The 14,052-nt window shown below is 34.8% G+C and overlaps 1 protein-coding gene across 3 annotated transcripts in view; it reads left to right on the top strand.

The window, feature by feature from the left end:
• The window catches only part of TMCO4 (transmembrane and coiled-coil domains 4), a 148,904-nt gene that overhangs the window by 81,543 nt on the left and 53,309 nt on the right, over positions 1–14,052 (top strand). For all 3 annotated transcript variants that reach the window (XM_053690304.1, XM_053690302.1, XM_053690303.1), the window contains exons 11-12: positions 10,481–10,565; positions 12,482–12,599. In XM_053690304.1, coding sequence (XP_053546279.1) covers positions 10,481–10,565; positions 12,482–12,599 — 203 coding nt within the window. The remainder of the gene's footprint in view (positions 1–10,480; positions 10,566–12,481; positions 12,600–14,052) is intronic.

Genomic DNA, 14,052 nt, shown 5'->3' with positions numbered 1-14,052 from the left:
TCTTGAATGTTGGTATCTTTACATAACGATTCAATATTGATAGATCCGGAACTGGTCTGAAGGAATTGACCTTCTTTGGTACAATGAAGAGATAAAATAAAACCCCAGCCCCTGTTCCAGAACTGGAACTGGCATAATTACTCCAGCCATCTCTAGATCTGAAACACATTTCAGAAATGCTGAGCCTTTGCTGTGTTAACTGGGACACAGGAAAGAAAAAAATCTCTTAGCAGGAGGCCTTAACTGAAGCCAATTCTGTACCTTTCTGAAACAATGTTCTGAAACCAGAGATTGAGAACGGAATTGATCCAAATAACATTGAAGAAAACGTAATCTGCCCCATACCAGCTGAGCTGGAATAAGGTCCGCACCTTCATGGGTACTTAGGAGCTGGCTATAGGTTTTCTATAAGGCTTGGATATACTCCAAACTGGAAATAGTTTCCAAACTGATACCTTTCCTGAGGATGAAGGATCAGGCTTTTGTTCCTTATCATGAGGAAAGGAACGAAAATGATTATTAGACCTAAATTTACCTTAGATTTTTTATCCTTTGGTAAAAAAGTTCCCTTCCTTCCAGAAACAGTTGAGATAATAATTTATTACCCTGGAAAGAAAGGGAAAGCAAAGGTGACTTAGAAGACATATCAGCATTCCAAGTTTAATCCATAAAGCTTTTCTAGCTAAAATAGCTAGAGACATATACCTGACATCAACTCTAATGATATCAAAAGATGGTATCACCAATAAAAAGAATAATAATAATAATGCTATAAAATTATGATCTGTTACTTGTTGCGCTAAAGCTTCTAACCAAAAAGTTGAGGCTGCAGCAACATCCGCTAAAAATATAGCAGGTCTAAGAAGATTACCTGAACATAAGTAAGCTTTTCTTAGAAAGGATTCAATTTTCCTATCTAAAGGATCCTTAAATGAAGTACTATCTGCCGTAGGAATAGTAGCACATTTAGCAGGAGTAGAGACAGCCCCATAACCTTAGGGATTTTGTCCCCAAAAAAACTCTAATCTGTCAGATGGCACAGGATATAATTGCTTAAACGTTTAGAAGGATTAAAAGAATTACCCAAATTATTCCATTCCCTGGAAATTACTTCAGAAATAGCATCAGGGAGATTAAACACTTCTGGAATAACTACAGGAGATTTAAAAACCTTATTCAAACGTTTAGATTTAGTATCAAGAGGACCAGAATCCTCTATTTCTAATGCAATTAATACTTCTTTAAATAAAGAACGAATAAATTCCATCTTGAACAAATACAAAGATTTATCAGCATCAACCTCTGAGACAGAAACCTCTGAACCAGAAGAACCATTATCAGTATCAGAATGATGATGTTCATTTAAAAATTTATCTGAAAAAAGAGAAGTTTTAAAAGACTTTTATGTAAACTAGAAGGAGAAATAACAGACATAGCCTTCTTAATGGATTTAAAAAATAAAATCTCTTATGTTTATCAGGAACACTCTGAAAATTAGATGTTGACGGAACAGCAACAGGTAATGTAACAGTACTAAAGGAAATGTTATCTGCATTAATAAGGTTGTCATGACATGCAATACAAACAACAGCTGGAGAAACAGATACCAAAAAATATAGCAGATACACTTAGCTTGGTAGCTCCAGCACTAGACAGCGATTTTCCTGTAGTATCTTCTGACTCAGATGCAACGTGAGACATCTTGCAATATGTAAGAGAAAAAACAACATATAAAGCAAAATTGATCAAATTCCTTAAATGACAGTTTCAGGAATGGGAAAAAATGCCAAAGAACAAGCTTCTAGCAACCAGAAGCAATGAAAAAATAAGACTTAAATAATGTGGAGACAAAAGCGACGCCCTTATTTTTTAGCGCCAAATAAGACGCCCACATTATTTGGCGCCTAAATGCTTTTGGCGCCAAAAATGACGCCACATCCGGAACGCCGACATTTTTGGCGCAAAATAACGTCAAAAAATGACGCAACTTCCGGCGACACGTATGACGCCGGAAACAAAAAGATTTTTTTTGCGCCAAAAAAGTCTGCGCCAAGAATGACGCAATAAAATGAAGCATTTTCAGCCCCCGCGAGCCTAACAGCCCACAGGGAAAAAAGAGTCAAATTGAAGGTAAGAAAAAATGATTAATTCAAATGCATTATCCCAAATATGAAACTGACTGTCTGAAAAATAAGGAAAGTTGAACATTCTGAGTCAAGGCAAATAAATGTTTGAATACATATATTTAGAACTTTATAAACAAAGTGCCCAACCATAGCTTAGAGTGTCACAGAAAATAAGATTTACTTACCCCAGGACACTCATCTACATGTTTGTAGAAAGCCAAACCAGTACTGAAACGAGAATCAGCAGAGGTAATGGTATATATAAGAGTATATCGTCGATCTGAAAAGGGAGGTAAGAGATGAATCTCTACGACCGATAACAGAGAACCTATGAAATAGACCCCGTAGAAGGAGATCACTGCATTCAAATAGGCAATACTCTCCTCACATCCCTCTGACATTCACTGCACGCTGAGAGGAAAACCGGGCTCCAACCTGCTGCGGAGCGCATATCAACGTAGAATCTAGCACAAACTTACTTCACCACCTCCATCGGAGGCAAAGTTTGTAAAACTGAATTGTGGGTGTGGTGAGGGGTGTATTTATAGGCATTTTAAGGTTTGGGAAACTTTGCCCCTCCTGGTAGGAATGTATATCCCATACGTCACTAGCTCATGGACTCTTGCTAATTACATGAAAGAAAGTATTGTACGTATTCGTATTGTGTTTTATGACGCTTTAAAGGGATACTAAACCGAATTTTTTTCTTTAATGATACAGATAGAGCATGCAATTTTAAGCAACTTTCTAATTTACGTCTACTATCAATTTGTCTTCATTCTCTTGCTATCTTTATTTAAAAAGCAGGAATTTAAAGCTTAGGGGCCAGCCCATTTTAGGTTCAGCACCCTGGATAGCGCTTGCTTATTGGTTGCTACATTTAGCTAACCAATAAGCAAGCATAACCCAGATTCTCAACCAAAAATGGGCCAGATCTTAAAGGAACATTAAACACTTTGAGGTTATAATCTAAAATGATAAATCGTGATTTATTTAGTCCCCTTTTTCTGTAAGTCCATTCTGAAATTGTGAACTTTTTAGTTCCTGTTAGAAATGGAAGTGCAGAACACTGTTATATTCCACACAGCCATTGGCTGCACACTCTAGTGACCTATTTATAACTGTCTCTAATTGGCCACAGCACAGAAGGTAACCTAAGTTACAACATGGCAGCTCCCATAGTTTTATAAACACTAAAACTTAACCCTTATTTTCTCAATATTTAAACAGTTAATGAAAATGTAAAAAAATGCTTCTACGTGTTATTCTCAGACTAATTTTTTCTTTGAATGCATCATTCTATCTAGCATTTATTTAGTGTTTAGTGTCCCTTTAAGTTTTACATTGATGTTTTTTAAATAAAGATAGGTAGAGAATGAAGAAAAAATTATAATGGGAGTAAATTAGAAAGTTGCTTAAAATTGCATGGTCTATCTGAATCATTAAAGAAAAAAAATTGGGTTTAGTATCCCTTTAAGTTAGGTGGCTATTTTTAACAGCTGTCCTTTCCCTGTATTTTGTAGCAGAAGAAATAAAGGTTGAAAACTGTACCTTGTACGCTGCTGACTAACGTAGCTTTATTAAAATGACTGGACACGTTCAAAATGAACAACAGCGCAAAGGTTGCATAACAGGGATGGGGATATGAAGATTATGGAGCAAATAGAATGATATGACTAGGCTTATTGCTTAGCAAGGGAAATGCTACCAGAGCATGGTGCTGACTTTTCATGTGCATGTGATCCAGAGTGGTATTGTCTCATTCTCACATCACACACATTATCTCCTACTACAGTGCGACCTGCAACACCATCTATTTGTAGCAAGGGATAAAATAATATAACTAAAATATCTATAGGGAAAATTCATACAATATATAAATATCAATTAATTAGTAATTCTAATTAATAATCTTCAATAAATGCATCAATCTTAAAAACACCAAATAAAACATAATTATATGATACATCGAGTGGCACATGAATTAAGGAAAAAGTCATTATCCAAATATCTTGGGCCAGATTACAAGTGGCACGCAAACACTGCTCAAAGTAAACTTTCTTTATGCGGGTAGGTTAGCGTGCGTATTACAAGTTGAAAGTAAACTGTTTGTGCATGATTCACGCTTACTTCAGGACTTGATATTGCGATAAAGTTAACTTCTCATAAACTTCAATAGAGCACTCTTTAAAAAAATAACACTTATCACTCGCACGCTAACTTGAAGCTGAGTAAGACCTACAGCACTAAACCCGAGGCTAGTTATGAATATTTTACATTCCAATGTTCTTCACATAGAAGAATATGTTCTTTATATATATATATATATAATGTTTTTGTAATATATATATATATATATATATATATATACCTAATATAACACTAGAGATATATATATATATATATATATATATATATAATTTGTTTGTAAAATATATATCTATACCTAATATAACTATATATATATATATATAATGTGTTTGTAATATATATATATATATATATATACCTAATATAACACTAGAGATATATATATAATGTGTTTGTAATATATATATACCTAATATAACACTAGAGATATATATATATATATATAATTTGTTTGTAAAATATATATCTATACCTAATATAACTATATATATATATATATATACACATATAGGTATATATATATATATATATTAACGATACAAAGAACATTTTCTTCTAATTGAAGTAGCAGAAATAGCAAGTTTCTTATGACACTTTACAGATCACTAGTTAGGCCTCATCTTGAGTATTGTGTACAGTTCTGGAGGCCGTATCTTCAGAAGGATATAAATAAACTAGAAACTGTCCAAAGGAAGCTACTAAATAGTACACGGTCTAATGTATAAACCGTACAAAGAAAGACTCTATGACCTAAATATCTATAGTTTAGAGGATAGAAGGGAAAGAGGTGACTTGAAAGAAACCTTCAAATATATGAAGGGACTTAATAAAGAGGGTAGCAAATTCAGGAGAAATGCGAGGAAGTATTTTTTTACAGAAAGGGAGGTGGATTTATGGAATAAACGTCTATCTGAGGTGGTAAAAACAAGGACTGTACAGGAATTCATAAATGCCTGGGACATGCATAAGGCTATCCTAAGGAAAAAGTAACATGTAATATGCGTAGACTTGATGGGCCTTTTGGTTCTTATCTACCGTCATATTCTATGTTTATATGTTATGGTGCTCGGACAAAATTCCGACGGACAAAATGCCGAAACACATTCGTCCGTCAGACATATGTCCGATATACACTGCTTCCGACTGCACGCCGAACAGCACAATCACGCAATCACGTAATTGCATAATTGTCATCAGTATAAAAGCGGAAAATTTAAATATATATTGTGGCTACTGAGGTAAAAAAAACAACACAAACACTTAAATAAATAAATTTAAAAAAAACATCAAATTAAAAAAATGGAGTTCATAAAGACGTGTAAAGGAGGAAGAAAAATTTTATATGAAGGTTATGCATACATTGTAGACAAAAAAAAAGAAAATGTCACATATTGGAGATGTGAAAAAAAAGGTTTTTGTGGAGGAAGGCTAAAAACCATTAATGATATAATTGAAAAAGATGCATCAAATCATTCACATCCACCTAATGCAGCAAGAATTTTATCTATGAAAACAAATGAAAAAATAAAAGAAGTTGCTAAAAATTCAGAAGAAGTAACATCAAGCATAATACAAAATTGCACATCTAATTTCCCCCTTGAAGCAGCAGGAGCTCTACCTAAAAAAGAAACTCTTGCCAGAATGGTACATCGACATCGAACAACACCAAATGGAAACATTTTAAATGATGATTTAAGAAAAACAACCAGAGGAGAAGATTTCATCATGTACGAAAGTGAAAATTTAATCATTCTGTCTACTAAAAAAAATGTAGATCTTCTTTCAAAAAAACAACACTGGCTCTGTGACGGAACATTTGACTCAGCTCCTTTAGGTTTTCAGTTGTATACAATGCATGTTTTAATAGAAGATAACCATACCATACCATTAGTATACTGCATATCAAAAAATAAAAATCAGGAAACTTATAATTTAATTTTTAGTATTATAAAAGAAAAAAATCCAGATATCAATCCTATATCAATTACTGTAGATTTTGAAAGAGCAGCAATAAATTGCATGACAAATTTTTTACAAAATACAATAATTTATGGATGCTTTTTCCATTTTTCCCAATGCCTGTGGAGAAAAATACAATCTTTGGGCTTAAAAATATGGTATAATAATGAAAAAAATGCTCTGATCATAAAATGATTAGAAGCATTAGCATTTGTGCCAGTGGAAGATGTAGTTGAAACATTTAATGACTTTGTAAAATCAATAGAAAAACAAAACAGTAACATTTTATCTGAATTTTTAAATTATTTTGAAAAAACCTGGATTGGCGAACTACAAGAAGGTACAAGAAGAAAACCTACTTTCGATATTACGATGTGGAACACTTTTGAAAGAACAAAACTAGGGTTACCTAGAACAAACAACTCTCTAGAAGGATGGCACAGAGCATTTGACCAACGAATGTCTATAACCCACCCAAGCATTTGCAGACTAGTTTCAAAAATAAGAAAAGAACAAGCAGAATGGGAGTTAACAATTGAAAAAATTGATTCTGGAGTTGAACTGAGAAAACCCAAAAAAAAATATGAAATCATAAACAACAGGATAATGAAAGTTTTAGAAAAATACAGTGAATACTCAAGATTAGACTTTTTAAAGGCAATAGCACATAATATATAAGATTTACTTAAATAAATCAAGATACATTCGGCCGAGGGCAGATACGATCCAAAATTTTCTGTTACAATCAGTGACTCGGGCGCCGCAACCGCCTCTGGGAACCTATCCATGGGTCCCTACCCTCACGATGTACTTTTAACACATAATATAATTATTATAATTATAATATTATAATTAATATGTTATATATAAGTTGATTTAATTGTCTTTTGTCAGTCCACTATTAAAAATGTTATAAATGTTATATATAAGTTGATTTAATTGTCTTTTGTCAGTCCACTATTAAAAATGTTATAAAACCGTGATTTTTAAGCTTCATTCCCACCCAGCAGCCGGATAAATGTCTTTCGGAATATTGTCCGTCGGACAAATGTCCGTCGGAAAAGCGTCAGTCGGATAACAGTCCGGCCACGATATGTTATATATATCCTTGGAACAAAGTCCTTAAAACAATATTACCCTTTGTATATGTGATGCTCGTACAATGTTACCGAAAAAAGTTTGCTAAAACCGGTTATAGCCAGACAAGAGTCTACCTGGGGGTTTTCGTTTCACCCTTAAAAGATGTCCTGAGCTGTAGTCTCCTTTTACCATTTATCCGGGTACGGCCGTGTGTTTGACAGCAAAGCTGCCCAGCTTCCAGCTCCAGACCACAGCAGTTCCAGCATGGGATATGGCTCAGCAGTTTCCGGGGTTTTTAGCTGTCCTTCCAGAGACTGGAACGTGTTTCTACCCTATTATCAAGCAGGAAATAATCATTGTTTTGTCTCATTGCCACATCATCAGGTTACTGGCACATGGACCAGTGTATTGTTTTTTAGGAGACTGTCTGCTTATCTGCATAGCATGCACTTTAGTAAATGCACCACATACTCCTGAGTCTATATCAGTATGCTCTAATAGAAAGCACTAATCTTCAACAGAGAAAAACGGAAGTAAATTCAAAAGTTTTATTTTATTTAAATTTCTTGGTCTGAATTATAAATAATAACGTTAATATCCGTGTCCCTTTAATGTACACCGGCAACTGATTTGTCTAAAGTGTAGCATCTTTAGGTGTTTGTTTTTTTAACCAAATCTTTTGTTACAATGGATAAAAAAATATAGGAATCTTCAAATATTGTCCAAAAGGGGTTGCATCTGAGTACTGATCGTAGGTAGGTGTAAATATAATTATAGCAACAGGAAAAAAACCTAGATATGGCAGTTGGTAAACGTCCGCCTTTTGGTAGAACGCGATATTCATGTTTTTTTCATTTAAATATAGAAATTGCAAGTGTAACAAATATGATTGCCTTAGTAACAGAATGGTTAGCAGAATACAGAGTAGTTGAATGCACCAAGGGAACTAGAGAGAGGAAGTATTGTGTCATTGTATACCTCTACCCAATGTTACAGTATCTGTTAATGCTTTACAAATAAGCTATTATCACAATAATAATTTACGGAAGACAAACTATGTGTATTGAATTGTAAATCACCAGGTGACCTGTATATCACATTTAAATGACTTTGTTGTCAAAAAGCATTGTAAAATCTATGGATGTATTAAATATCTTGTGTGTAGCAGGTTAGACATTCACTCCTAGGAATTAAATTCATTTTATTAAGAAACTATAAGCCAGGCTTTTTTTGCCAAGACCCAGTGTAATGATACCAAATACCTTTGTGACCCAATTTTGATTGGTCTGAAAATTTCTGAAGTAACATACAAGATAGCTGCAATTTTTGTCAAAGTGACTAAAATGTGTGCATATTTTATTCCTGATTGTAGTCAAACTTGAAAGTATTGTGAAATGTAATAACACTCACACACACTCTCAAACAACACACATACACTCTCAAACAACTCGCACCACACACACTGATACAACATACCACACACAATCTCATATAACACACACACACTCATACAATGCACACACTCATACAACGCACTCACTTACATTCAACGCACATGCGCTTTCATACAACGCACACACACTCTGATACAACACACACATGCTCTCATACAACACACAGACAATCTCATACAACACACACCATGTACACTCTCATACAACAAGCACCACATATACTCTCATTCAACACACACACTCACACACCACGTACACTCTCATACAACACGCACCACATACACTCATTCGACACACACTCACACTCTCATATAACACATACACCACACATTCGCATACAACACACTCACAATAAACATTGTGAGTGTGTTGTATGCGAATGTGTGGTGTATTTGTTATATGAGAGTGTGAGTATAACACATACACCAGTAAACATGATGTTGCGACCCAGTAATGGGTCACAACCAGTGGTTTGAAGAATTCTGCTATAAATAAAAATAAATACTACAATGCAGATGTTCATATAGCCTCTTCAGATAGGCAATATATTTATGTATACTGCTTACACTGTTAAAGAATTATATTGGCAATTTATATATATTTATTTAATTATATAATATTTTATTTTTATTAATTCTATATTTTTAACAACTTTACAATATTGCAGGCATCTTTTTTATTAGCTATAAATGCTCTATTTGACTTCTTGAGAATCATAAACGTATGTTGAACGAACATGTAAGTCAAAATTAAACTTTCATGATTCAGATAGAGGGACCTATTTATGAAATGTCTGTTCGATATGATCCGATCAGCGGATCAGGTCCGACAGACATCGCTGAATGCGGAGAGCAATACGCTCTCCGCATTCAGCATTGCACCAGCAGCTCTTGTGAACTTCTGGTACAACGCCACCCCTGCAGATTCGCGGCCAATCAGCCGCTAGCAGGGGGTTTCAATCAAATGAACGTATTGGATCGGGTTGATTTCACGCGATTTCTGTCCGCCTCCTCAGAGCAGGCGGACAGGCTATGGAGCAGCAGTCTTTAGACCGCTGCTTCATAACTGGTGTTTCTGGCGGAGCTTGATAAATGGGCCCCAAAATGTAGAGTTTAAAAAAAAAACAACATCCTGGTTTGCTTCTATTTCTAAATTTCAAATTTGCTTTCCTTTTGGCATGTGTGTGTATTTGTAGAAATTAGCGCCTCTCCAGAACAGTATGAGGTACGCTCAAGACTATTAGGAGCATTACTGCAAACTCAGATGTCTCATAGTTCTCAAGAGATATCCACAGCCCTCTCACTCTTAGAGCAAGATTTATCGTTGAAGTTCTCTTATGTGTGCGCCTAAAACTGCGCACTCGATTTAATGCCCCTATTTATCATCTAAAACACACCTAAAAATTAGCTAGTACGAATGCAATTCATCCATTCATCCGTTTTATGAGGGTTAAATACATAGTAGCAAAGGCTTTAACGAATTAGAGCATTTCATTTTTTGATTATTATTGCCCTTTAATACAATGCACATATTTTGATGTAGTTTTTGTTTTATCCTGCTGTGCAGCTGATGTAAGAGCAAATAAGATACGTTTTATCAAATTAATTGCTTTAGCTGTCCCTTTAAGAATTGTATTAATGCTAACAATTGTATTAACAATACTAAGATTCTCTCTCTCTCTCTCTTTTTTTTTTTTTTTTGCTTTTCAAGGGACGGCGACCTGTGACGTTAATCGGCTTCAGTCTGGGAGCAAGAGTTATTTACTTTTGTTTGCAAGAGCTGGCTCAAGAATCAGGTAAAGCAACCAGAGACAAAGCTGCAGGAATTTGTGTTACTCCTTCACAGTTAGGGGAACTATACAATGCAAATAAATACTATAAAATAACCATTACTTATCTGCTATTCATCCCCAGCTACATATTACATCTTACTTGTGTTCACTGACAATTTAGTGTATTTTGGTTTGCTGTATGTTTATGTGCAGCAAAGATTTCATTCTGGTTGTGAATGTAAATGCTCAGCAGTGCCTCCATTTTACTAAAGAATGCTGCAGTTTAAAGGGACAGTCAACACTAAAATTGTTATTGTTTAAAAAGATGGATAACTCCTTTACTACCCATTCCCCAGCTTTGCGCAACCAACATTGTTATATTAATATACTTTGTAATATTAAAACCTCTACATTTCTGCCTGTTTCTAAGCCACTAAAGACAGCCTCTTATCACATGCTTTTTTATTTGCTTTTCACAACAGGATACTGCTAGTTCATGTGAGCTATAAAGATAACATTGTGCTCACGCCTGTGGGTTCTGCACAACACTGCACTAATTGGCTAAAATGCAAGTCATTAGATAATAAATTAAAAGTAATGTGATCAGGGGGCTGTCAGAAGAGGATTAGATACAAAGTAATCACAGAGGTAAAAAGTATATTAATATAACTGTGTTGGTTATGAAAAACTGGGGAATGGGTAATAAAGGGATTATCTGTCTTTTTTAACAATAAAAATGTTTGAGTTGACTGTCCCTTTAACTGACCCTGTAACATTCTACACAGAGATTGGGTAGCACATTTACATCTGTCTTTAATCTGCCGCAACAAAGGGGACCAGGATCATGGATTACACAAGGACTTTTAAAGTGGTTTATTCCTGAATTACTCTTGTAAACTATGCTACCAAAGCTATATAATGAATGAATGTATTTTGCAGTGTTGTTTTATTTTCCTTATAAAAATGCTTCTGGGGGAATGACATCACATTTTTACTTTGATTCTCTTTCTTTGTTATTTGTCCTTATGATTTATAAAAACATCTACACTAAATAAATCTAAATAATATAATAAGCTGCAATAGGGTTCCTATGGGGTTGAAACATATTTGAAAATATGATTTAAAGGGATATGAAAAGCAAATATTTTTTATTGTGATTCACACAGATTATACAATTTTAAAAAAAAGTTTCCAATTTACTTCTATTATCAAATTTGCTTTGTTCCCATGACATTCTTTGTTGAAGAGATACCTAGGTAGGCATCTGGAACACTACATGACAGTAAATAGTGCTACCATCTAGTGTTCTTGCAAATGGATAATATTCTTGCAAAACTGCTGCCATATAGTGCTCCAGACACGTGCACGCTCCTGACGTTACCTCCCTGCTCAACAAAAGATACCAAGAGAGCAAAGGATATTTGATAATAGAGATAAATTACAAAGTCGTTTAAAGGGACAGTAAAGTTATAATTAGACATTTATGATTCAGATAGAGCATTTCCAATTTACTTCTATTATTTAATTTGCTTCCTTCTCTTGTTATCCTTTCCTGAATGGTTTATCTAGGTAAGCTCAGGAGCAGCAAAGAACCTAGGTTTTCACTGCTGGTTGGTGGCTGCATATACAGTATATACTGACTGTTATTGGTTCACCCATGTGTTCCGTTAGAAACCAGTAGTGCATTGCTTCAACAAATAATATCAAAAGAATGAAACAAATTAGATAATAGAAGTAAATTAGAAAGTTGTTTAAATTGTATTCTCTATCTGAATCGTGAAAGAAAAATAAGGTTTGATGTCCCTTTAACTTCTGGTGTCAGCTCTCTGCATTGCAACAAAGGACTAAGAATGTTTGTCTTACATTAGCACACAGCAGATTCCATTGCTAAGGGACACAAATTAATGGCCTACTTCTAATGCCCCCCCCCCATTTACTAGGCTCTGAGGGGATCATTGAGGACGTGGTACTGCTGGGAGCGCCTGTGGAAGGCGATGCAAAGAAGTGGAAACCGCTGACTCGCGTTGTGTCCGGAAGAATCATAAATGGCTACTGCAGGTGAGGGCACAGATCTTGTGTCACTATCCTATAGAAGCTTTTATCTGACGATTTCATTATAAAATCCACTCTTAAAGGGACATTCCACCCACATTTTTTCTTTTATGATTTAGCAAGAGAATGCAATTTTAAACATCTTTCTAATTTACTTATATTATCTAATTTGTTTTATTCTCTTGATATTCTTTGATGAAAAGCATATCTAGATATGCTCACCAGCTGCTGATTGGTTGCTGCACATAGAAGCCTTGTGTGATTGGCTCACCATGTGCATTGCTTTTTCTTCAACTAAGGATATTTAAAAAATGAAGCAAAATAAATAATGGAAGTAAATTGTAATGTTGTTTAAATTTCTATTCTCTATCTGAATCATGAAAGAAAGATTTGGGGTTTAGTGGCCCTTTAAAGCCTGCAGGATTTGTCTGTAGATAAATCATTTGATAAGGTGAGTTGTGAGAATATTCCAGTGCTGCGGAATCTGTTGGCGCTCTACAAATACCTGCTAATAATAATATGACCAGTGTATGGTGCGGGAGAATAACATCTGAGTGGGGTAGGTGCTTTAGGCTGATACGGTTCTTGTTAGAAATGTAACCCCATTGGTTAACTGGGCTGCCAATTAAAGGGACATGAAACCCCATAAAAATATTTTATGATTTAGGTAGAACGTACAATTTTAAACAACTTTTTAGTTTACTTCTATTATCAAATTTCCTTCATTCTCTTGGTATCATTTGCTGAAGGTGAAGCAATGCACTACTGGTTTCTAACTGAAGACATGGGTGAGCCAATCACAATCGGTATCTATATGCAGCCACCAATTAGCAGCTATAAAAGTAGGTTCTTTGCTGCTCCTGAGCTTTCCTAGATAAACCTTTCAGCAAAGGATAACAAGAGATGGAAGTAAATTAAATAATAGAAGTAAATAGGAAAGTTGTTTAAAATGGTTTGTTCTGTCTAAATCATGAAAGAAAAAAATTGGGTTTCATGTCCCTTTAACTTCATTTGAAAATGTTGCCATAACCAGAATGTGATTGCAATAGTTTTTTCTCTGCAGTAATGTAGGAGGGACCCACATTAACCCTTTTAGTGCACAGCTCCAGCAGACTTTTCACTGTCATGTTCCTTTACTTAAAGGGACACTAAACCCAAATTTTTTCTTTAATGATTCAGATAGAACATGCAATTTTAAGCAACTTTCTATTTTACTCCTAGTATCATTTTTTCTTCGTTCTCTTGCTATCTTTATTTAAAAAGCAAGAATGTGATGCATAGGAGCCGGCCCATTTTTGGTTGAGAACCTGGGCTATGCTTGCTTATTGGTGGGTAAATGTCAGCCTCCAATAAGCAAGCGCTATCCATGGTGCTGAACCTAAAATGGGCTGGCTGCTAAGATTTACATTCTTGCTTTTAAAATAAAGATAGCAAGAGAACGAAGACAAATTAATAATAG

This window comes from Bombina bombina, chromosome 8, assembly GCF_027579735.1.
Source record: "Bombina bombina isolate aBomBom1 chromosome 8, aBomBom1.pri, whole genome shotgun sequence".
NCBI lineage: Eukaryota > Metazoa > Chordata > Amphibia > Anura > Bombinatoridae > Bombina > Bombina bombina.
This window is presented reverse-complemented; position numbering and strand designations above follow the sequence as displayed.